This window comes from Falco peregrinus, chromosome 5 (assembly GCF_023634155.1).
Source record: "Falco peregrinus isolate bFalPer1 chromosome 5, bFalPer1.pri, whole genome shotgun sequence".
Classification (NCBI taxonomy): Eukaryota; Metazoa; Chordata; class Aves; order Falconiformes; family Falconidae; genus Falco; species Falco peregrinus.
This window is the reverse complement of record NC_073725.1, coordinates 39,933,178-39,957,312: the sequence shown is the minus strand read 5'-3', so window position 1 is coordinate 39,957,312 and position 24,135 is coordinate 39,933,178. Positions and strand designations below refer to the sequence as shown.

At 38.5% G+C, this 24,135-nt stretch overlaps 1 protein-coding gene across 1 annotated transcript in view; it reads left to right on the top strand.

Moving 5' to 3' along the window:
* CDK14 (cyclin dependent kinase 14) overlaps positions 1 to 24,135 on the top strand; it is a 317,000-nt gene that overhangs the window by 98,169 nt on the left and 194,696 nt on the right. The window contains 1 exon segment of the mRNA XM_055806228.1: positions 9,217 to 9,296. Within this exon segment, the coding sequence (XP_055662203.1) occupies positions 9,217 to 9,296 (80 nt within the window).

The window sequence follows — 24,135 nt, the reverse complement described above, 5'->3', positions numbered from 1 at the left end:
GAGTGAACGGGACTGTGTTACTGAGGAAAGTGAAGCAATACGCTCTTAGGCTGGGCTTTTTTTGTTTATTGGAGAAATAGCCAAGCAGCCATTTGTTTCTGGCTGACAGTTGCATCAATAGGCAAATCTATTGATTTCACATGTTGCACATCAGTTGTGCGTCATGAAACTGATCTTGGCATGTTCATTTTCTACTTCCATTCAGGTTAGATTCCTCACCTTACTTAGTTGTATAAATCCCAAGAGGCTGCTTACTGCATGAAATTCAGATCACTTCGAAGTGTTTTCTACTTTTTTTTTTTTTTTTAAAGTAAAATTTTTGGGAAAAGTAGGCCTAGGAATTTACCAATAACACTGTAAAAAATTGTGCAGGTTCCATTGGCTCTCTGTTTGGCTAACACCTTGAACCTTTACCATACAATAGGTGCAGAGCAATAGGTGACTTTTGAATTCATGTATCATTTCATGGCGTGGTTGAGCTGAAGTGATGTCTGTTGGTGTATTGACACATATATCTTCCTGCTGCCATTGACCTTCTTCCCCCTTGAGCTTGATTATAAATTTACCTGAATGTACAGCATTGGGATCTGGCTTGATCTGTGGCACATAAATGTTGATGCAAGTTATGAGAGTCTGGAGACAAAGCTGGTGACAGCACAAAGGAGCTGCTGCCAAGCAGAACCCCTTACAAAGCATTGTGGAGGCCTCACATCCCCACATTGGGAACTCTGCATATTGCATTTAAGGGAAAAACCTGTGCTTTTGGCAATATTATGAATTGGCATGGTTTCCATCCTCTCCTCCCACTGTGTTCAATTGCCCTTCAAGGCAAAGATTTAAAAAAGATTACCTTGGTTAAAGCTATGTGATCTGTGACTGCTGCTTGCACAGCATGCATCTGTGTTTTGAGAGGCAAGCCGATAGTATCTCCACTGGTTCTGTACTGCTGTGGTCTTGATCTGCTTCTTGCTTTTCCATGTGATTTTTAGTGTACCTTTGCTTTTTTTGGTACCTTTTACTAAGTTGCATGTGCTCGAAGTATTACAAAAATATGTAGAATTTGTAAGAGAGCCCAGTCAACGCGTTTTTTGTCTAATTTTCCTACCACAAACTTAGATAATTCCAATTTATCTTAGTGAAATGCTTGTCCTAATTGTCACGTGAAAGGGATGGGGGGGGGGGGAGCGGGGGGGGGGAGATTCCCTCCGCCCTGGGTGTTTGATCTGTCTGTCAGCACCCCAGGAAAGCTGAGACCCTTGCGCCTGACCAGTTTGTCAGTGTCCCATTGCAGGGACCCTTCGCTGAATCGGAGGGCAATTCGACTGCCTTGTTCAGGGAAACATGCCAACAGCATAAGGGGGACCCCTCAGCGGGTCTTCCTACTTTATTGGATTTATGTTACCCACTGCTGGCAACCGCTAGTGTCCACAAAGGATTAACACTAACAGTTTCCGGCATAACACTTCTCATTAATATAAAATTAGGAAAAATTAAGGTTCATGATTCACAGTGATAGAGACTGTCTGCAAAATCAAGCTTGAAGGGATACACGACCAAACTATATACAACTCAAGTGTAATCACTAATAACAGCCAGCGTGAGTTAGTTATTGAGCGCGCATAAGACAAAGTTGTTACCCAATAGGCGTCGCTATGGGGGGAGAAGACAGGTTCAGCCCGTGGACTGACCCCAGAGGTTACGATGGAGTCTTCCCCAACTTCTCCCCTCATCTGTTCACCTTTTATACTTCATAGTATATTGCATATTCATTCATCATGCATAGGATTGGTTACAAGTTTCTCACTTGTAATGCAAATCAGTACGCGTCCTCAGAGAGCACTGCTGAAGTTCTCTGCTAACTATGTGTGCTCCTCAAGGGGGGCTATTTGAGTTGGAGGTTGTGATCTCCCACTACCACAATTATCTCTGTCCTATTTTCAGCTAATTTTCTGTTGATGTCAGTGGATTGCAACACCTTATCATCCTGTTTCCTCTCATAGCTAGAGCTTTCTTCACTTGAATGCGTAACTTAGATGATGGTGTTCTTTTCAGTGTCTGTTCTGTATTTCTCGTGCTCCCCCAAGGGTGGCCACCTTGATTAAAGTCCCTTCATTCACAACAACTTCAGAGCGAGTCAGACTGACCTAGCTTTGTGAACGCTGAATCAGTCTGGTAACCCGGGAGTTTAGACAACAATTTCCACTCTGCCCTGGACTTATTTCAGTCCATTTAGGTGGAGCTTGAGTGACTCTAGTCATACGTGTTGCTACTAACTGCTGTCCTGTGCCCGGTGAGGTGTTACCTTGGAGGCAGGTAACTCTGGGAGGGAGGTGTGCGTTAGTATTCCAATGAAGTTGTTTCATCCGAGGAAAGTCATTTCACCACAGCGGTTGGCTCAGCCACAGACATCTCATGGATTCTTCACGTGACAACTGGTATGCAGCTTATCAGCTGTGTGGTGCCGTCAAGTTCCCATTCCTGGAGGGAGCACAACAAGCACGGCTGCGGTGTCTCCACTCCACTCCATCCTGGCTCCACCGTCTGTCACTCCCATCAGCATGTGCTGAGCTGGCAGGATGTGTTGCTTAGGGAACTGTGGGGATGTAGATGTCGTGCATGCCAACCATCCTGAAGGCAATAGCTGTATTTTACCCTAAAAAAGCTTTCTGTAATACTGTGCTCCTATTAGGACCCAATTTTCTCTGATTCCCCCTCAAGGTGATTTTTCCACAGCTAATAAATTCTGGTCCCTATCCCTTTTAACTATTAATATGGGAAATTGGTAGAGCATGAAGCAGAACACAGTAGAAGCTCTGAGCTCTCATTGACTGCAGTGTTGGGACAGCCCTTCAGTCACGGTACCTTTCCCATTTCTTTTGAAATATGAATTTTTTCTGTTCAAGTTGGCTCCAACATTTACCCAAAGATAAAAGCTATTTTTTCAGCTAGCCAGAGCATTTTACATTTATCTCCATCAAAGGCAGTACCTTTCATTATTCGCCTGAAAATCAATACAGAGTTCATGGTATAAAGCACAGATCTTTGAGAGAAGTTGTGCTCAGCAGGACAGGCACCATGCTCTGCACTGGCTGCTTTGTTGGTTATTCTTGGGGCAGCAGGGAATGTTTGAATAATCAGTGGGAACTACCTGTATTGTTGTTGACATGATGTATTGTAATACGTGTTATGAATTTATAGCTGCCCATCATATTTCATATATATGTTTGTGGATGGCTGCTCACAAGAAAAAGGATGACTTAAGTATTTTGTTTTTATATTTATGATGCTGAAACCTTCACTGAGGATGACTGACAGGACTAATTACCATTCTGGCTCTTTTTTTAAGTTGCAGAATTTCTTTTACTTGTTATGAAACCTCCGTGACTCTTTCATTGTCTTTTGCTTTAGGTGCAATCTGTTGCAAGTGCCACAGGCTTTGGGTGGCCTGAAGAGCTTACCATGGTTTTATCTGTTATGCTGTCGCTTTTTAGTCATTCCCGTGGCTTTACTTCACACCTGCATGAGGTCTTGAGTTCACATGCTCCCTGACATTTTTCATGTGCAACAGTCCAGTTCACAGATAATTTCTTCATGTTTTGGCCAATTTATTTAGACTGAATATTTCAAAATTGCTCTGATTCATGTTGCCTTAGTGACCTAAACTTTCTGAACCTTTTATTTCTTGCAAATTGTGTGAGGTCAGTGTTCATCTACAAATGAAGCTCTTTTCATCTGAGGATGCCAGATGGCTGGAAAAGGATTATATATTCATGGATTATGAAAAGGCACTTTATGGTTACCTATTAGAGCTTCCCCTTTTTTTAACTTCTTCCCCTCCTCATTTCTTTTAACTGATGTGCTTAACTGAGTGTTGTAGGCATCTTTTTACCATACATATTAAAGCCATGACATGGGTTTATAAAGTGTGTACATAGATGCTTTTGAAAAAGTCTCTAGCATTGTAAATCCTTATTAAAGCAAATAACTTCAAGTTGAACTGGATGTAAAACTAACCAAATGGTGGAAAAAATTACTAAAGTAGAGTAAGTTCTAAAATAAGTTACTAAGATTCTAACTAGAAGAGACTCATTGACCATACAGATTACTGACTGAGTGAATTTCTCAGTATTTAAAAGAAATATAGGGAGATTTTTCCTCTATAGTTGTATATATAAAGAGAACATTACACTATATATGCTGCGCTTCAACTTGCAAAGCACTTTACAGAGATGACTTAGCATTATTATCTCCTGTAACAGGGGACAAACCTGAGGAAACAAAATACATTACTTACCCAGGATTGCACAGGAAAATGTGGTAGAAAAACTAGAAGATAGTTGTATTGGATGCAAGTGCTAAAAGTTATGGGGTAGTAATGTATTGGCACTAATGCATATATGCATGGTTGGAATGGTAAAGCAAATGCTGAAGTAATTTGGCAGCTAAATGCCGTTATGCACCAATATCTTTTCCACTTGGCTGTGGAATGGCATCTCTCAGGAGATCCCCTGTGACTGTTTGCAGGCAGAGTTGTAAGAGGCTACTTTACTTATAAGCGATACCACTTTATTTGTCTTCCAGTTGTCTTTATATGAAAAACATTTATACAAACACCAGTGGGGCCCAAAGAGCTGTGAGGTATGTGGAGGAGGCCCGGTGCTCTGCATTGCTCTCCCTGCTGCCAGTCCCAGGTGATTCGCTTCCAGCAGGTGTAGGTCAAGTGCAGCCCCTGTGCATAGATGAGCAGCTGGTTAGTTTGAACTGAATGATGTGGGCTGGAAGGTAGGGATGAAGGACCTGGAGGTAGACCTGCTTCTGTTCAAGTAAGAGCTATCCCATTGTTTGTATGAGACTGCCTTAGTCCTGTGAGGAATGGGATCCCTGAGTGCCAACACTAGTTAATAATTTTAATCCTTCATCTCTCTTGAAACTCTTTTATGGAATCATAGAATCATTTAGGTTGGAAAAGACCTTTGAGATCATCAAGTCCAACTGTTAACCCAGAACTGCAAAGTCCATCACTGAACCATGTCCCTAAGCATCGCATCTACGTGGGTTTTTTTAATACCTCCAGGGATGGTGATACCACCACCTCCCTGGGCAGCCTGTTCCAATGGTTTGATCTTGTTTTTTTTAGCTCTAATAAATGTCCTTAAGGAATTATCCTTAATCCACTTGTTTCTGCAAAAGCAAGGTAACTTTTATTTAGGATGGAGGTTAAAAGATGGTGGGAGTCAAAAAGAGAAATTGAGGGGCTGTGTAGTCTCTTGAGTATTTGCACCATAGGGCTTTAGTGGAACTGTAAGTAGTTGTTGTAAAGTACAAACTGAAGTCCTTTTCAGTAGGAGAAATAGAATATAAACCATGTTTACACTGAACTGTCTTTTATGATAATGACTAGAAGAAGTGTTTCCCTCAATGTGGAATTAATTACTTGTTGCTAGAATAATCAGAGGTGACTAAACCTACAGTGAATTTGCCTCTCAGGTTTCTTCAAAGGAAAATTCTGGCAGAGCCTGGTTTCATTAGGCTGCCGCGGTCTGTTTGGGGTTTTAGACATCTGTTTGTGACATTAATAACACTACAGAGTAGATCTAATCAGATATTCTCAGGTTTTGATCATCAAACTTTGAGTTTTACATGTAAATGAATATTTAACAATTGAAAGTTACTTCATAAAAATTAGTTTCTTGAAATGTGTATCACAAATAAGAGCATTGTCACAATACCACCTACAGATTTTTCTTTGCAGAAATGTTCCCAAGCTTAGCCATTGCTTGAGTTATGAACTCAGCCTCAACTCCAGACAGTGGTAAAATTCTGTATTAAATAAACAAATAGAAATTGGAGTGGCAGATTTTATGTTAATTGACTCTTTTAAATGTGTTTATATTTAGAACATTTATGGCATTTAAATATAACTTGAGAACTTAAGAAAATAGTGTTATTGTACTCTTTTTTTTTTTCCTCTGTGTGTCGTCAGCATTATCCCAGTGAAGCCAATTAAGTCATCAATTACTTTACGTTCATCAGTATTATATATTCTTAATGATGCATTAAATAATTTCTAATCTTCTGTACTTTCTCATAAATGGTCATTTTTATAAATGTATTTATTTTGGTAATGCTGATATGTGATGTTTTAGAAAAGGCTGAATGAGGCATTATATTAACATTTTTTGAAATATCTGGCTCATTTGTATTGTTTATACTATACAGACTTTTACTATATGTCACATAAACCAATTTGGACTTTTTTTTGCTGACATTGCATATAAAATTAGTAATTTATTAGAAGAGATTATGTAACATTAAAATGCTGCATTTCCATAAATTGTAAAACTGTCCATCAGCTGCTGGTGATGTGCCTAGAGTAAAGTAGTTTTGTGCGATGGTTAGGGAGGCTTCAGGACTTCTGTCCTTTCTCTGAAGATTTTTAGATGAGAGAGAGGAGAGCATGAGTTAATTTAGGAAGGAGGTGGGTTTGTAAGTTACAAAATAGGAATTTTATCATAGGTATTGCCCTTAATAGAAACTAATGAGACAGTTGACAGGGTGAACATAAGTGAAATCCTTGACCCAGTTAAGTGTATTGTTTTGAAAGGGTGTGAAATTGTTTACTTTGGAGAGTGAGCAAGAGAGGTGATTTAATGAATCCTAGATGTTAAAAGGGGCAGCAGCATTGCCTTTTCACTGTCTGAAAGGCTGTCTGCCTGTCTGTTTTTCTACTTGTATTTGAAAATAACGACAGTAGTGAGTATACTTTGAAAGCTGAAGACAAATGTGAAGTAATATCTGGGAGGAATCTTGCAAACCTTATTTTACCACTACTGAAGACTGCAAAGACAAGTTGTGATAGGTTGCAAGGCTATACCCTAAAGTAGCCCTTAGCTCACCTCTGCATCACCTAACTGCATCCTCAGATTGCATCAGTGGCAGAATAGTTAAAGGATATGAATATACCCATCTATCTCTTTTGACTGTTGATACTTCATAATTTCTCACATTTCCAGTTTTATATGCTCCTGGTTATAGAAAATGAGCTGAAAAAATAAAAGGCTTTAAAAACTGGGTAGTAAGTGAGAATAAGGAGGCTGTTTTATTCTGGAAGTTATAGATTGATATATTGGAGATAAATGATACTAAAGGGGAGCATGAAATCACAGAGAAACACTGCTTGAGCTTAGTTCGATCATTTTGATAGTATTAGGAGTTGCTATGATGTCTGTCAAGATGATGACAGATATGAATGACGAAGTGACAGTGATAACTAAATAGCACAGCCCACTTACTGTGTTTAACTGTGAATTCTTTGGAATTAGTTCTCTACTATTGCTGTTTGTGTTATGTGTTAGTCTTAATGAATCAATGGAATGTAGAACTTCAGATTAAAAAGAACATGATCTACACAGTGCTGCATGCTGTTTTCCTGTTGCTCTGGCAAGAGACTCCACATCCTTGTTTCCTTAGTACCTCCTTGATCTGCTTTGTTCCATTGTATTCTGCATTGCCTTCTCTGAACACAGCATCTGTCCTGTTCTTGATCTGCAAAATGATCTTTCTTTTCTTATTTAAATTCCTATTGTACGGTTATTTAATCTGTTGTAAAGTAATTAAGTTATCCAGGTATCTAACTTATTTAGAGGTACATAACAGGTAGGGTGGTGTATTGATGGAGGAACTGGAATTGAAAACTACAGAAATATGAACCGTATGTCTGTCATCAGCCTTTTTACTTCTGCTTTTATTATGGTTTATTCTCCTGTCTGTGCGTGACACATGAAGATACTTGGGGGAAGGCTTATCCTTTTCTGATGCCAGAAGTCCTGTTTAAATCTAAACAAAAATATATGTAAGGCAATTATAAGGAGGAATCCAGATAATTCATTAGGGTTAAGCTGATAATTATCTTTCAGCAGTGACTAGCGGCCTGAGACTTGAACTGGTGCCGTTCTAAAGTATTATGGATAGTTGGAAGATGATGAATAAACCATCTTTTGATAACCAGGGTTTCTGAAGTTGCTCAGAGTCATTATGCAGTGCTGTCTATAGGGCTAATGAGATTCTGGCAGTTGTGAAACAAAAATAATTAGAAGAAGCAAGATGGTAGCCATCCTGTCACTGAAGTCATCTAACTGCAAAAATCAAAAGTCTGAGGGAGAAGGTGAATTCAGATTTGGTAGGTGTCCCTATCATCTTGCTTTAAAAAATAAATAAATCTTCTAGGGCCCAGTACAATGGGGAATTGCCTCTATGACTACAGGAGTGTGAAAGTTCCAGCGCTTCCTTGGGCTTTGTGGCTGTAAAGGCTAATTTTACTTTTATAGAAAGATTATTATTACAACTGTGTTATGTCTTTTTGGTATCTATCCTCACCATTGCTTTTCATACCTGGGGAGTAGGTTAAAGTTTCAGAGTACAAGTTTGTTCTTGAGGGTAATTAATACCAGCTTTTATCTTTCATTCAGTTTTTGTGAGGTTTAGTTTGGCTAAACTGAACCAACTGGATTTTTTTGTAAGGCCTTGCATGTGATTCACGTGTGGTGAAATTTTGAATGCTAGAAGTAAAACCAGACAGTTAGATTTGAAACTAGTGACCTGTTTTAAAGTTTTGTCCCTTGGAGCAAAACCACTTTTAATCTTATAAATGAGAGCCATTATAATCTAGAACTAGCCTAGGTCGTGTAGTCAAGAATGTACTTCAGGGACTACTGCCCTAACAGGAAATGGCCAGAATGAGCTAAAAATACTTCTCATCTGAAACTTCTGTAGCTTTTTTTTTAGGGCAATAATTACGGGCGTGATGCAGTGGGAAGGTGGCAATCATTATACACTTGGATATAATGCAATGGGGCAATTGATGAAAATCATATGCCTTTTTCTTTGAACAATTTGATCAAAAAAAGGACCGATACTTTAAAACCGTATTTTATAATGTGATACTTCTTAACAAAGCTTCAGTTTAGTGCTGTAATAGAAAGGAAATAGGCTGACTCACAGAAAACAGATAATTTCTTGGATTGCATCCGAGTGTGAAAATATAAAGTTGACATTATGGAAGCTATGAAGTGTTTCTTACAGTGCTATAAATGAATCACTGGCATTGGCAGGAAGAAATTGAATGAGTACATGATGGGAAACAAGTTCTATTATGAGAAATACTGTTTCTGCTTTAACTTTTTTATTTCTCCTTCCTTTCCCCTCTTTCCCTTTCAGGGTAAATGGAAAACTGGTGGCATTGAAGGTGATTAGATTACAAGAAGAGGAAGGAACCCCATTTACCGCCATCAGGGAAGGTATGCACTCTCATTTAATGATATATGCGGACTCTTTTTGTAATTAGGTTATGCTTCTTGTTTCTGTGCCATGGTATAGTGAATAGCTTGAAAATTCAAATTATATGATTACGTTCTCAGTAGGAAGAAACTTTGGTGCTTCAAAAACAAAGCCTCTGTTGTGGGAGTTCTTGTTAAAGTATGCAACTCTGCATCTGCTTTGGCTGCTGTTGGATTTACTATACGGATGAGTACTTAAGACAATGTTTAAGGTAGGCGTGAGAAGTCACTGGAAGATGAGGGAACTGTGTAAGTCACACTTTTTGCCTGCAGGCAGCACCTAAGATGAAGGTAAATGTGATTTCTCATATAGCCACAGTATGAAGTGAAAAAAAATGTTTCTTTAGGAAGGCAATCAGAAGGTCAGGGAGGAAAAATATAAGCGTCTTAGAAGCTGTGTGTAGTTTGGGACAGCTTTTGTTTGTTTTTCCTTCCCCATGGACTCCCAACTTGCATGGCTTGGGAATGACTCTTATCTAGCCCACTTGGAGATGCCTGTTGTGCTTTCTGCTCTGCTCCTTTAGCCTCCCTTGTCAGCCTGCTGTGGTCCCTAGTGATGGTTGCTTTATCTGAGCCTGCCAGTGTCGAGCTCCTTTGCAGAAATTGCTGCATGTGCCTTCTCTGCACAGGCCTTCTCTGTTAGAAGGTACTAAAAATGAGCCTTGGTAGAGAAGTAATAAACAATTTGCCATCACACTAATTCAGACTCCTGCTGAAGTTGGTAGTGAACTAAAGAGGTGAGACTGTTGTGGCTTTTGAGGGGCCCTTTAGACCTGTGCTGACTCTCCTGGCCTATTTATGGAGGTGGGATGAGCCAGGGAGGTACCAGAACATCAGCCCTCACAGGGTCCAGAGTGTGGCCCTGTGTGGGAGGTATGCAGCTTCATGGCTGTCGCAGCCACAGTCCTAGCAGCTACAGCTCCCTTGTCCGTCGCTCCTGCCTATGTTCCCGTAGCCATCCATACGCCATATATCTGCCTGTACAATGAGCCTGTTTTAGGGTGGACTGGGCAAAAATAAATCCACTTTTCATGTGACTGACACCCTGAAGTTAGAAGCCTTTAAAGTACTGCAGATTTCCATCCCAAGGTTGTGTGCATTTTAAAAAGGGCTCTTTCACAAAGGGGAAAACTGTGGGTGGCTAATTTATGAAGGAGTTTCAGCAGTTCTTCTGTTTTGCTTTGTTTGAGTAATAATTATTGAATGATCTGACACATTTATTCATAATGATATTTATTTTATCTGTGAGCTGTCTGTCCCTGCAGCTGTGCCATTATAATGAGGTGTGCAGAGGGTTACAAGCACAGTTTTCAGTATCTGAAATGCTGCGTTCAAGGCATAACAGCCTGTGCTTCAAATGTGTTTATTGTTCTCCAGTTTTTTAGTTGGTATGGTACTGACTAAATAAGAAAATAGTAGATAGGGCTTTCTTGTGCCTTTTTAGTGATGCTTAAAAGGTTTTTTTAATGTGAGCTTGGTCTAGATGAAAGTTTATAGTGTTATAACTGTCAAATACAGTATAGTGTGTTTTCCTTCATAAATAGTTTGTTGTGTGAGCTCAGTATAAATAACTATTTGCTAGGAGCAAGAATAGAGATTTTTTACAGGGTTTTTTTTTTTTTTTTAATTATAAAGGCACACTTGCATGAAAGTACTTTTCACATTGTTACTGGAGAAGTTTTCCTTTCAGCTGTGGCTACAGCTCTGTGGTTGGAGCCAGTTAAAATTCTGGTACTTTAGTAGAACAAAGCTCTTGTCTAGAAAAGCTTTTGAAGTTACTAATTAATATGTATTTTTTTAAGTGTACAGTGTCTCACTGATTTTGATGGAACTATATGTATCTGTTGTATTTCTGAGTAGTCATCTAGGCTGGGACTAAATCCAAAGAATATTACGCTAATGAGAGGGTTTTTTCTCAACTTCTATAGACTCTTGGTTAGGGGTCAAACTCAGTTTATAGGTTGGTTGTGGGGTTTTTTTTTGGTAAATGTAAACCTGTCTCCTGGGTAATGGAACTTCATTCAGATCTGTAGGAGCTATGAGTAGAAACGGAGCCTTGTATGTTTTATGTCATGTAGAAGTCAGACATACATGATGTGTAAGATGGAGAGGGGAGAAACCTTTATCTAGTTGGGCTTTGTCTTTTCTGTTGTTTGTTTTGATTTTGTCAGAAACAAATATTAGGGCTAGAAAAGGAAGGCAGTATTACAAATGTAACTTTCAGAGGGGATCTCAGTGATGCTGTGCCAGACCTACTGTATTATTTGATGGTAATGCTATGCATGGACTTCACTAGCAGGACCTGAGGAAGCTGTTGCTTTCCTATTAGCAGCTTCTACTCCATCTTGGAGATGCTGGGTTTTGTAATGCAGCCATGGTTCATCTCAGCTACATGGTGGGGGCAAGGAAAAAGAAATGCTTGTATAAGCTCAAGTTATCTGATAAGTTTAATATGGAAAAACAGTAAGAATGAGACACTGTGGTAAGCAGATTTTTTCTTGATGTCATTTGGCTGACTGAGGGCACCAGCCCTATAATTTAGACTGGGACAGTTAGAACATGAACAAATACCACTGAAGATAAGCTCAACTTCTAATTTCAGTTACCTGAGGAGTTCTGTTGCCCTAATAAAAAAAATGCATGTATGGTATCATGAGCTGGAGGTCTGCTGGAGGGCATTTCTTTCCAAAGTCTTTCATTATGGAGAAACCGGGCAAGTTCTGACCTTGACTTACTCCTTGTTTTCTAGTTTTCCATCAATGCAAGGCAAATTCAGACAGAAGTCTAGTTAATTGTAAATTAAAACTACTGTAAGTAAATAGTTTAATATTTCTCATGGTTCCTTGGATAAAGCAGTGAGAGAAAATAGCATTCTTGCACTGTACTCATAATGGGGATGCTGTGTGGTGTTAATTAGGGGTAAGTTACAGGCTGAAATCTTGAGCAGTGGTCATGCTGAGGCAATTTTGTAGCTGTCTGTGTACAGGGAAGCATATTGTTACTGTTACGACAGCAGCAGAATGAAGCTAAAAGAAAAAACTACAAAGAAAAAAGACTTAAGAGAAGTAGGAAAATGCAGGTTATAAATATGGAATATGTGACTGGAAACAAGCATTAACTTGGTTGAAACAAAAAATGAAAGGAAAAGGGAAAAAAATAATACCCGTGTAAAGCTGCATCAGAAGAGTCATAGTGTTAATGACTGGAGGAGGTTTAGCTGAAACCAATTAAAGCTTATAAAGTAATTCTGCTTTTACAGCAGATGTGGGTTTATGTTTTCTACCATTTATCAAAGTGACACAGGTTTGAATGAAAGTAGGTAAATGTGGCTTATTTATCAGTGTTGCTCAGCTCTCTGTTGAATTTCTAGAACATTTAGAAGTAGCCTGTGCTAAATGTTCTTTCAACTTGGTCTGAGTCAGTTGCACCAACTTGCTGAGCCTGTGCTAAATGTTCTTTCAACTTGGTCTGAGTCAGTTGCACCAACTTGCTGATGCTTTCATTTAGTGGCATGCAGTTTACAGGATGTTTCACTCTGAATTTAACTCACTTGGTCTGGGATAATCTAATTTACCTTTGAAGACCCTGAGAAAAAGACTAAAAAAAAAAGGGGGGGGGGGGGGGGGGGAGGGAAAAGTGCAACTGATTGGATGTATATACCTGAGTGGGTTAAACTTATGTGATTTTCTGATCACATATGTATGAGAGGTGCAGGCCACCATATTACTATTTTATTCTAAATGTGTCTGCAGCTGTGATATATGAGACAGTATGGAGTATGAAAGTCATTTATACACTGTTTTCTCACTTAAACTAAATCCAATAGAATATAACAAATTTTTTGTGTTCTGTGTTAGTTTGGTTGTGGTTTATTCTTTTACTGTAACTTTCATTATCAGCTGTTCAGAGATGTTTCAGCATCAGACTTGAAGTGTTACTGAATCTACTGCAGCCAGCAGAAAAGTTCGGTGACCTTAACTTAGCTCAGATACTTCATTCCCCTAATTTCCTGTAATAGCATACATTAATCTAGGCTAAACACTGAACTGTGTGATAGATTCTAATTCTGGAAACAGTTTGATTTACAATTTTGTAGTTACCTTGTTTGATTTCTGAATAATAATATTGCTTATATCTGCAGAACAAAGATTTTGCTGTTTGGGTATGTGTGTAGACAAGCATACCTTGGTTTTATTGCTACCTTGTTTGTGAGGCTAACTTGCTTACATTGTTCCTTTCTTGTGCAGTAAAGTTATTTCTTACCCATCCTTATAATGAAAACTGTTTTGTATTTGGTTTTAATTTTCCATCCTTGGAAATATCACTGTTCCTTTGCTCTGTTTAATTTGATTTACCATTAGTAATAAAGCTCTATTCTGGTGTTTAAGTATATGGTAGTGTTTTATTTCCCTTAGGCCTAGATGATGTTTCAAAGCATCATCCAAACCAGGCATGTTTTGTAGGTGTTTTTGTACTTTGCCATTTAAATGCCATGATTAGCCAACTTTTAGTTTATTTATCTTTTATTAATTTTTGTATTTACATCTTGTAATTAATATGTATTTGTACCTATTTGTGTTTCACATTTAAAAGTGTTCAGGTCACAGACTGTCTTTACATCTTTGGTTTGACAGTTACTCAGATAATAGTTTTCCACCTACTCAAATGTCAAAGGCTGTTACCTTAATGCTGCCAATGGATAGCAGTGTGCAAAACCAGCACATAAATGCTTTGCAGACAGTCAACTCTCTTGCATTATAAAATTACAAAGAATGCAGGATTTGCTTAATGAATTTCATTAACTTAAAATTTTAAAACTGCTGTTCAGCATGCATACTGAATAAATTTGTAATGTGACTTGTGGGAGAAAATTTAGTGCATTTGAATGCCAGTTTAGAGCAGGGAGGAGAGATGCTCGATTCTGGGCCACAAAACGTCTTCAAAGTTTCAGGTCTAGAAGAGAAACAACAAATGAAAACCCTAAAGGGTCTTTAAGAAAGAAATGCTAGTTCACCCTTATGCCTGAGACTGGACAGACTTTCTGAGGTTGGGAGGTTTTTTGAGGCTTCGCTTTCAGAAGTTGTTGGGCTGGAGGGGACAAATCCTCACAAAACTTTTATTTGTGGAAAATTGGAGTAACTGCTAAGAAAAACATACAGGGAAGATCAGTTTGCCAAGAGAGAGCCGTTACCTAAGTGAATGCGTAATTTATTGCATGGTGTTCCTAATGGGTGCACAATGGAAAATACCGCCTCATAGTAACAGTACTGCAAGTGATGTAAAGCAGCTGTGCTTCTGTATTATCCCAGAGAAATAGCAGTCTGTACTCACACCATCTAAGGGAGGACTATAGAAAGTTGCATTTTTACTCAGTAGATATAATTCTTGTGACCTCATATTGAATATTACCTGAGTTATTGCACATGCTTCCCGTCTCAGTGATTTCTGACTGATAAATAGCATAATGATCTTTACAACTTTCAAGTCAACAAATGACCTCATTGCACTAGTTCGATGACTCACGGTGATAAGCCTCCTATTCATTGTGTTAGAGTAGGTCTGGAAGGTTGTATGCTGTAGGTCAAGGGCACAGTGAAACAAGATATGCCTATTTTTTTAAGTTGTTGGTTTATCTACTGGTAGAAGATGAAAACTGCAATGGGAATCTGTCTTTGTCTGCCAGTAGAGAGTAAATTTTTCTTTTTTTGGAAGTTAAATCAAGCTCTTACAAAACTTAAACCTTTTCTTCCTTTTATGCAGGGTATTTTTGTTTATTTGGGGGTTTTTGATTATTTTTTTTGTTTGGTTTGTTTGGGGTTTTTTTTTGTAATTAAGGAAGCTTGACAGCTGCTTTCTTTTGAGTGATAGGAGTTTGGAGGACTTTCACATTTCCTTCACAAAGTCCAGTCAAGAAATTTAAATTTCTGTAACTGAAATGCCTAAAAGCTTCATATGTGTCTGACTCAACAAGCCCCAGGGAACTTCAAGAGATTTACGTTTAAGATTATGGAGATGTAGCTATTTTGAGCGTGCTTGTCACATGAGTTACTATAGGGGTTTTGTGTCTTTATGTTTTTTGAGTCTGAGGATAAGTTCATGCTCCCCAAAAGCCACGTTGCTTTGGAGCATTTAAAAATGCTCAAAAAAAAAAATATTGAAGAATTAAAAAAAGGATGGTAGCTTGGCTGTAGCTTGGGGAACTTTTTCATTGCCTACAGAGTTGGCAGAACTGGTGCCTCCTGCAGGCTAAATAGCTACAGCTCAATTAACTGTAAAGTCCCTGCAAAGCCAATGCAGCTTACAGTCATAACAGCTTTGTTTTTCAGTGTTGTCAAAAATAAAACACAAAAGCCAAGAACCTCTGGGACACTTTGTTGCTGGATATTTAAGGTCAAGAAGTATTCAAAGAAGCTCCAGCAATTTTAATTTCTCTGTCTGGTGTTGTTCTGTTACAGTCATCCTGCAACCATTTCCACACCATATGCTTCCTCAATATAAAAGGGAAATACAAAATTTCCAAATTAGGATAGGTTGGGCTTCAAAAATTACAGTACATTTGGAAAAGGATGTTCCTGGGAACTTTCTTCTGAAATGAAGTGAGCTATTAACATTTCCAAGACTTTTGGATGTTTGTTATTACTAAACACACTGTTATGTTGTAGAGAAGTGCATATTCATTCTTGCTGAACATTAGTAATAGAAAAATTGCCTTTAATTTCTGGAGGTTTTATGACTGAGCATTTTTTTGTTAGCTCAAATTGTCAGCCATGTTTCCTTTGTACTTTCTCCTGCATGTGCATTTGCATATATCTAAGAGAAGCATGTTAGATCCTTGGCAATGTGGAGCTCGGAAGCAGCAGGAGCTTTCATATTTATTCTACTTTTACTCCTGCTATTCTCCCCAGCCCTGACTGGCTGCTATTTTTTTTTTTTTTTTTACTGTCACTATTCATTTGTCTTTCTGTGAAAGCAGTTGGACTGACTGGCTGAAATGGGAACTGAATTTCTGGTCATCTCAGGTGAACACAGGAGAGCTGATAGTTGTCCAGTCTCAGATCCAGTGCAAATGGTTACTGTGATAACTGTATCCTGCTTTTCGGTGTGTCCAAATTGTGCTGTGCTCCTTCCTCACTTTTTGGTGGACCAAATGAAGGCTTCTGTTCATGTAGGGTGCTCAGAAATGGTAGACTGGTAAAGCCTGTCCTGCTTGTTTCTTTGTTCCTTGCTATTCATAGGCATATGCATAGCCTTTTCATATCTGCTCCCCTCCACTGCCTTCTTGTTTTTTCTTTTTGCCCCCTAACACATTACTGGTTCTCACAATTATAAAACCTTCAGGAGAGCCGGGATTACATAAATGCAACATAAATGATGGTGTTTCCCTTTGAGAATCATGATATAAATTTTAAATTCTATAATGAACTACCATCATGTGGGAAAAGTGTCATGCTTTTCTGAGAAGTGCAAATGAAAGTTCCAAATTATCCAGCTTCACAGAGTTACACCTCTTCCACAGAATATTCCATCCCCTCTGTCCTCCTAACCCCCCTTCAAAATTTTATCTGTAGCCTGCTGAGATGGAACACAGCTGTATCAATTGAATCTTCATTCAGTACTTCTGATGTGCAAGCTGTGACCTTCTTCTGGCTTTTTTTGGGCACGGTTCCAGCAAGAAAAGAATGGGGTGACAGTTTGAGGATTTTTAAATTTATTATTTTTTTAAATATCATCATTTTGCCGTCAGGAAACCTTTCCGCATCCTTGTTACCCATTAGCTTAACGGTAGACCTTTCAGACTCTGCCCTACTTCCACTGAAGTTGTCTGTGCATCTTCAGTATTTGCATTGAAGGTGTTCGATAAAGGATCTTGTGCTAGTTCCAGTGCTAGAAGGTTACAAAATCTGTTCGTTCAGGGGCACTATTGAACCCTTTTCAATAAGGCATTTGCCTACAGTTTCCTCTGACCTGAATTTCAGGGTGCTCTGACTTGGCTTTTGGCGCTGCTGGGGGTCTTTTGCTCTGAGCAGGTTTTTTCTGCTCAAAAAATTTTTTTTTCTCTTCCTGTTGAATGCAGGAGTCAGAACTGTTGCCTTACAGATTTGTCTGGTCTGCTGCTCTCGCTGTCCCTCATAGTATGATGGGAAGGGTAGAAAAAAGATGGCAATTACAGGATATGGAGGATAAAAGGAGGATGGCAATCCTTTCTTCATAAGTCAACTATAAGTCATGCAGAACCCTTTTGCAGTCCTTGTGGGTTTTTTTGTTTGACTTGAGGTTGGTGAGGATCAGCCTTTTTATGCTGTATGCAAATTTTACCTCCTTGTATAGCACATGCTACCACCATAATTGTAGGACTAAGCTGCTCCTGCTCCAAATAGCACTAGTTTTTACCATTACCATATCCCAGCTGGAGTGGATTGAATTGGTGATACTAGCTGGTTGTCAATTTGAATGGGGATGCGAAGTGATGGCATCTCAGCTTGAACTGCTTGGGAGATCCTAAGGCACCCATCCAAGTGCCAATACCTTCCATGGCCACCTGGAGAAGTAAAACTTTGGTTATCATCTGGTGTTGAGGCAAAGAAATGTACCCTGAACCTACCCAATTGTTCAACTTGTTTTTTGTTATATCTCCTGTTTGTGAAAGGAATAATCTAAGCAACAGTACCATTTAGCCTTGTGACTAAAGTGGAAACTTCAAATCTGCACAGACACTTGCCTTTGTCAAGACCTCAGAGTACTTTGTATGTGTTTTCCCACTGCTGTGTCCTGGTTTTTGAAAGTACTAGAGACAGGTGGCAACTCAGTGTTTGAACCACTTCAGTCAGCTTGGGGTTTCTCCATAGCCTTTGCACATGTTAAACTAGTAGGTGACTGTTCTGTCTCAGCAGAACTGGTTTCAACTTTGGGTAAATGCAAAATAAGGACATGAGAAGGTTGTCTGGTTTCCTGATATTAAATCTCGCCCCCTGGAAAGAGATGCATTGCTCCATGTATGGGAAGGAGTGTGTGGGTGTGTATATATATTGTGTGTGCATGTCTCCTGTATGTCTTTATGAGTAGATGTAGACAGCCGATTTAACACTGTTCCCCGAACAACCAAGTCCTTTGTGAAGAGTGACACAGTGGCTTTGGTCAACCCAGAGAGCATCTAATGTGAGCTGGATGTGTACCCACATCTGGATAAAGATAAAATGCTTCCCATGAAAGATGGCCGTTTTCATCAGAAGTTGTGTCTGAGACACATGATCATCTTGTTGTTGACTTTAGTCATCATGCATAAACATAACATCAGAACAGCTTTGTGTGTTTTCAACACAGAAAGTTCATGAATGATATATCCTAATTCTCCTGATGTGTGTAATTTATTTAGAAATACAGTATCAAATAGTTCTGGCTCTTCAGGCATGAGTGTAACAATGAAGATGTGCATGTGCTACTGCTGGATCTGCGACAGTGCCTTTGTTTTCAATGCTTTTGTCCACAGCACAATAACTACTTTTTTTTTTTTCCTTTGGAAAAAACCCACAACTGGTTAATTGGACACTTCCAACTTCTTTATAAACATATCCTGAAATTTAAGCACCACCGGTATCTTTCCAGGTACAAGTTACTGTTCTGATTTAATATCTATATGCATCACTCCTGTATCAAAAAGAGAATGATCCTTATTTGCAAAAGATGGGGCCATGCCTTCAGAATAGGCTTGCTATTTGGGAAGACAGGCAGCCTGAAAGGACAAGACTACAGCAATATTTTGCTTTCCTGCCTTTCATTCCCATCTTTTGTGGTAATGATTCAATTCTTCCCTAAATATGTCATGTATTCACAGAAGTGAAAAATCCCACAACAGTAAAATGCTATGTCTAGATCACCCTACTTTGCTGAAGATTTTAAGCATGAATTGTTTCTAAACTTTGAAATACTTGGGAAATATTTTCAGTAGCCTGCATCTTTGTACTGGCATAAAATATGGCATTCTAGTCAATAAGAGGCATTCACTAACACCTTTCTTATAGGAAGAAAAACATCAGTTATAATCAGAACAGTGGAAAAACTGTTAGCAAATACATCTTATATTGAAGTTATATATGTGAGGGAAAAAATAAATTCTTTTTTTTCCTCCCTTGTTCTTATTACCTGTTTCTTCATAGCTTGCTTTTTCCTTTGGTCTACCTGCTGCTGGATGCTGTAGGCACAGTTGCCTGGGTCAGGCCATTCCTTCAGGAGACAGCACTGCTCCTTTTCCTCTCTTGTATTTTTCCATAGGCTGAAGATTGTGTTGCAAATATTTTAGTGCAATTTTTCAGTTTTTGTGGGGAGAGGTGGGAGATTTATCATTCGGGAATTATGTGGAACTGAAATACATGCCTCATAATGGGATCTCTTCTTGCAGCATGGGTGGAGTTACTGCTTTCAGGTTTTATAATCAGTATGAAGAGAGCAGCATTTCAGAATTAGAAACTGACCTTTACTGTCTTCTTGAAAGCAATGAAAATGAATATCCACATTATTTTACTTTGGAATGTTCTTCCCGAATAAGTAATAACAAAAAAAAAAAAAAAAAAAAAGCTGATAATGCATCCCATTTTTCTGCTGTGATGAAGGGGAACTGGATGGTTCATGGATGGTTCAGAAACTGGTAATAGGAAATCATGACCTTCCACCTCTGACCCATTTATTAAAATACAAGCCATGACACTGGAGTCTAAAAGCCATCACTATGGGCTATACAGCTGTAGAATCTGGAACCGTGTATTTCTGAATGTTTAAGTTCTGGGCCACTTGTCACAAGCTTCCACAGCTTCTCAGCTGGCAGCAGATTTAGCTGGAGCTAATTGAAAAGGGAGGTAAGAACAAAATGAATAGAGTAAGCCATGTAAATAGGGCTGTATTAGCTGTGCTAAACTGGTGATTTGTATCTGTTCTGATCTGATAAAGCTTGTTTGTCATCCTTGTTTTGTGAAGCTAGATTCAGAGTTTCCTTAATCCGTGCAGAAGTGGTACCGACCAGTTTTCTTTGAATGTTACTTTGGGATGTTAGGAAGGAGTTAATGCAGATAAGGATGTTGTGGATCTTTATGCTTTGAGAAGATGTACAAAACTTGCGCTGTCAATGATAGTTAATTTTAAGCATTTTACTTTTTGCTCTGGATCTGCTTTGGAAACTTCCTAGGGCCTTTTATTTTGTCTATAGGTAGCTTTTAAGCTGAGAGTTGGAATTATATAACGAATATACTCCGGGGGGTGGGGTGTGTTAGGCTTAATTATCCCCTGGTCTTCCCTAAGCAGAAGCAACCAAGAAAGTCAAGAGAGTGGTAGGAATCTTGGTGTACCACCATGCTAGCTTCACAGACAGGGTCATAGCAGTGCCAGTGTGGCTGGCTTCCATCTGCAAACATCCTCCCTTCCTTCATAACTCCTAAAACTTGAGAGGACACAGTAACCCAAGTTACTGTGGTACTGACTGAACAAACAACAAACACCACAACTGACTGAACAAATAATCAAAACTGTACTTGCGACGTAAAAAGAAAAGCTGTTAAGTCAGTATATTTTGAAGTTCTAGTTTGGAAGCGGTCAAAATTGACCTACTTTTATGTGGTCCAAATTTGTGTAACTGGAAAAAAATATAATCTGCTTTACTTTTTACACATTTCACCCTCAAATAGTAGGATAACACACACACACACACACACACACACTCACTCACTTCCCTTTTACCCTATTTCTTTGAAATCCAGTGCACATGTTTGCTCTTTTGTGTGCTGTGAGGGCTCAAAATACGTGTTTAATACTTGGGAGAACATTTTCATACAGATATTCATTGGATTGTGTAAGGGTTTTATTAAGAAAATGAGAAGACACAAACCCTGACATTTAGCACATTAAACTCTGGAGAAGATAAAAATTTGCTTTTGCTTCATTTTTGGTTTTCTCAGTATAGCAGTGCCTACATTGCTGCCAGTGTGAAACTGCCAGTTCCTGAAGGGGCATCCATCTCAAAGTGAAGCCCAACAGGTCCTAGGCCCATTGACAAAAATCTATAAAGAACTTTCACACTTTTCCAGGTTACTTTATCTCAATGTATTTGTGGTCCTAAGAAGTATTTTTCAATTTCCAATTATGTGTTTGTCAGGAAGTCTTGGTTATAAGACTGATATGGTTGAAATACTGGCTCTGCATCAAGATTTCTAACAGAATTAACATTTGAATCACTTGAGGCACTATTCACAAAGCAGAGGACTATTTGCATAATCAAAAATACTTTATTTTGCATGCCAGTGGAGAAGCTAAGGATTGTAGCTGTGGTTCACAAATGAAATTCAAGTGATTGGTATTGATGTGTGTCTGTATGCTGCTGTCTATCAGCCTTGATTGCACAAATAAGTACAAATCTATATAAAGGCAAAAGAAAAGGGTTTGGAGCAAAGTATAGTCTTGATTCAAAGCCTGATTAAAGAGGCTTTGCTTAAATTATCAGTGTAGGGATTAAATGGACTTCTGACTTTAGCAAACATTGATGAGGGTTGGGAGCACTTTTACAGCTGGGTTGCTGCAAGAAGATGGATGTCTTTCTAAAAATATGCTCATTAAAAATTTATGAGCTTGAAAATTGCTCCTTCTATTGAGGAGGTCAAACTAAATAACCTATAAGAGTATATGTTGGTGGATAATGGGTTGAAGACTTAGCTTAACCCTTTTCTGTCAGATTTCTGCCAGTAGTCCAAGAGGCTTATGAATTGCATTAATAACCTTCCCATCTCACCATCAGCCCATGCGTTCATGTTTTTGATTCATTTTTACGTCTGTGAGCAAGAAGGTAGAATGTCACATTCAAAGAATTTGCTTCTTTGTGCGTGAGTAACTCCTGATCAGAGTTCAAGAGCATAAAGCAACTTCTAACCTCTTTGAGGCAATAGGAAACCTCTGGACCTTGAAAAAACCCTTAACTGTCAGAGGATTTTATTCTTTATTTTTTTCTAGCATGAACTTCTGATGTATTATTGCTGTTAAATCAAGTTCTTTAGTGAAGTTTGGATGACAGAAATTTTAGTTCCATGAAGAAATTTGGGTTATAATTATTGCAACTTCAGATTATTTGACCTTGAAAAAGAGTATGATGTGATCTAGCCTTTTACTTGCTAATGTGTGTCAACTAGTTCAATAAAAAACTTATCAAGGCATGGTATGAAATTTTTAAGTGAATTTTGTGACATTTTCAAGGCTTAACTGACTTTTAGATGGATTTAATTTTTTTTTTTAATAAGGGACTTGGAGCTTTCATTATCAATGCTATTAAGTTCTAATTAATTTTATTTATTCAAAAATACACTCATTAAAAGCTTGAGGTTTAAATAAAAAATAAAAGAAAGCGAGGTTTAAATTAATTAATCTATGGTTTTTAGCCTTCAGTATCACAGTATAAGCTTTCATTCTGGTGTATGTGTGTTTAAGTTACACCTCTGGAGTAAAATTATTTCTCAGATGCATCTAGGTCTGGAAACTGGAATAGAAATTGTGTTAATGTCTATTTTAGGTTTCAAAATACTTCAGAGTCTAAGCACACTGTTAAAAGAAGTATGTCCCTTTCTGTACATTGCTTTGGAGCTGTCAGCAAAAAAAGGTGTATTTTCCTCTGGTTCATACATGCAAGTTCTTCACAGTGTTTCCTGTTTTTATGGTTGAGTGAAGTGCATAAATTTAAAGCAGTTCAGTTTCTCATTAATTTGTTTTAATTACAGAGGCCATTAACCTTGTAAAATCATTGAAAGATTTATAAATCTACATCTCTGAGAATTAATGTGAACAAGTTTATAAAAGTTTCTTAAGTGAATGCACAAAAGCACTAGATTTTATTAAGCCCAGTAAAATGTTGGAAAAATATCTGCAGATAATTATACACTCCTTCATGGTAGTGATACCACCGCAGATCCTATGGTGTGTAGCACTCATGTAGTTAACCTTAAAGATACCTTCAAAATATGGATACCCAACTGCAGTTTCTTTTCAGATAAATGGTTCTTAGTATTTTACATGTAGCTTGTTGTGAGCACAGCAGATTTTGGGAGAGGAGTGTGTTTCACTGCCTCAGGCCAGGTTTGTTTATCTGGGAGATCCTGTCTGTTTCAGATGTTACCAGGTTGTCATATGCAAGCATCCTAATCAGCTGGGGGAGAGGCATTTTGATGGGACTGTTGAAGTCTGTGATCTGTCATCACTGGGATGCTGAGCCCTCATTAGAAGTAAATGAGTAGTGCCTGTTTCATGGACTGATCTTTCCTTTTTCTGTTTGGGAATATTCCTGTTCTGCTTTCATAGGGCTGGTGCTATTTGAAATAATTGAACTGAGGTGAGAATTTAGGGAGGATGTTTAAAAGCCTTGTGAGTGTTAGCACTTTGAGCTGCCACTGTTGTAATATGCATATCCGAACTGGAATGTACTCTTAGACTTTTGGATGTAATCAGTTCTTGATTTTTAGCCAAAGCTTTCTGGCATGTGCTGAAACAGGGATTTAGTATTCCTAGTGTAGTAAGTTCCTTCGGAGGTGGAGTTTACTGTTGCAAAGTGTCTGATGTAGCGTAGATACTAACTAGCCATGCTGATGGAGGAAAGAAATTCATTAGTGTCTATGGGTACTTGCTTCTGTCCTAATTTCTGTGACCTTTTTCAGGTCAGACTGTGTTCCGTTCGCAGAAAAACTCGGTCCGCAAAATTTGGTGGCTTGCTGAAGCTGTTCTTTGATTTACTTGGGATGAGGATGATGAGCAGCATATCACTAGTAAAGAGCTCCAAGGA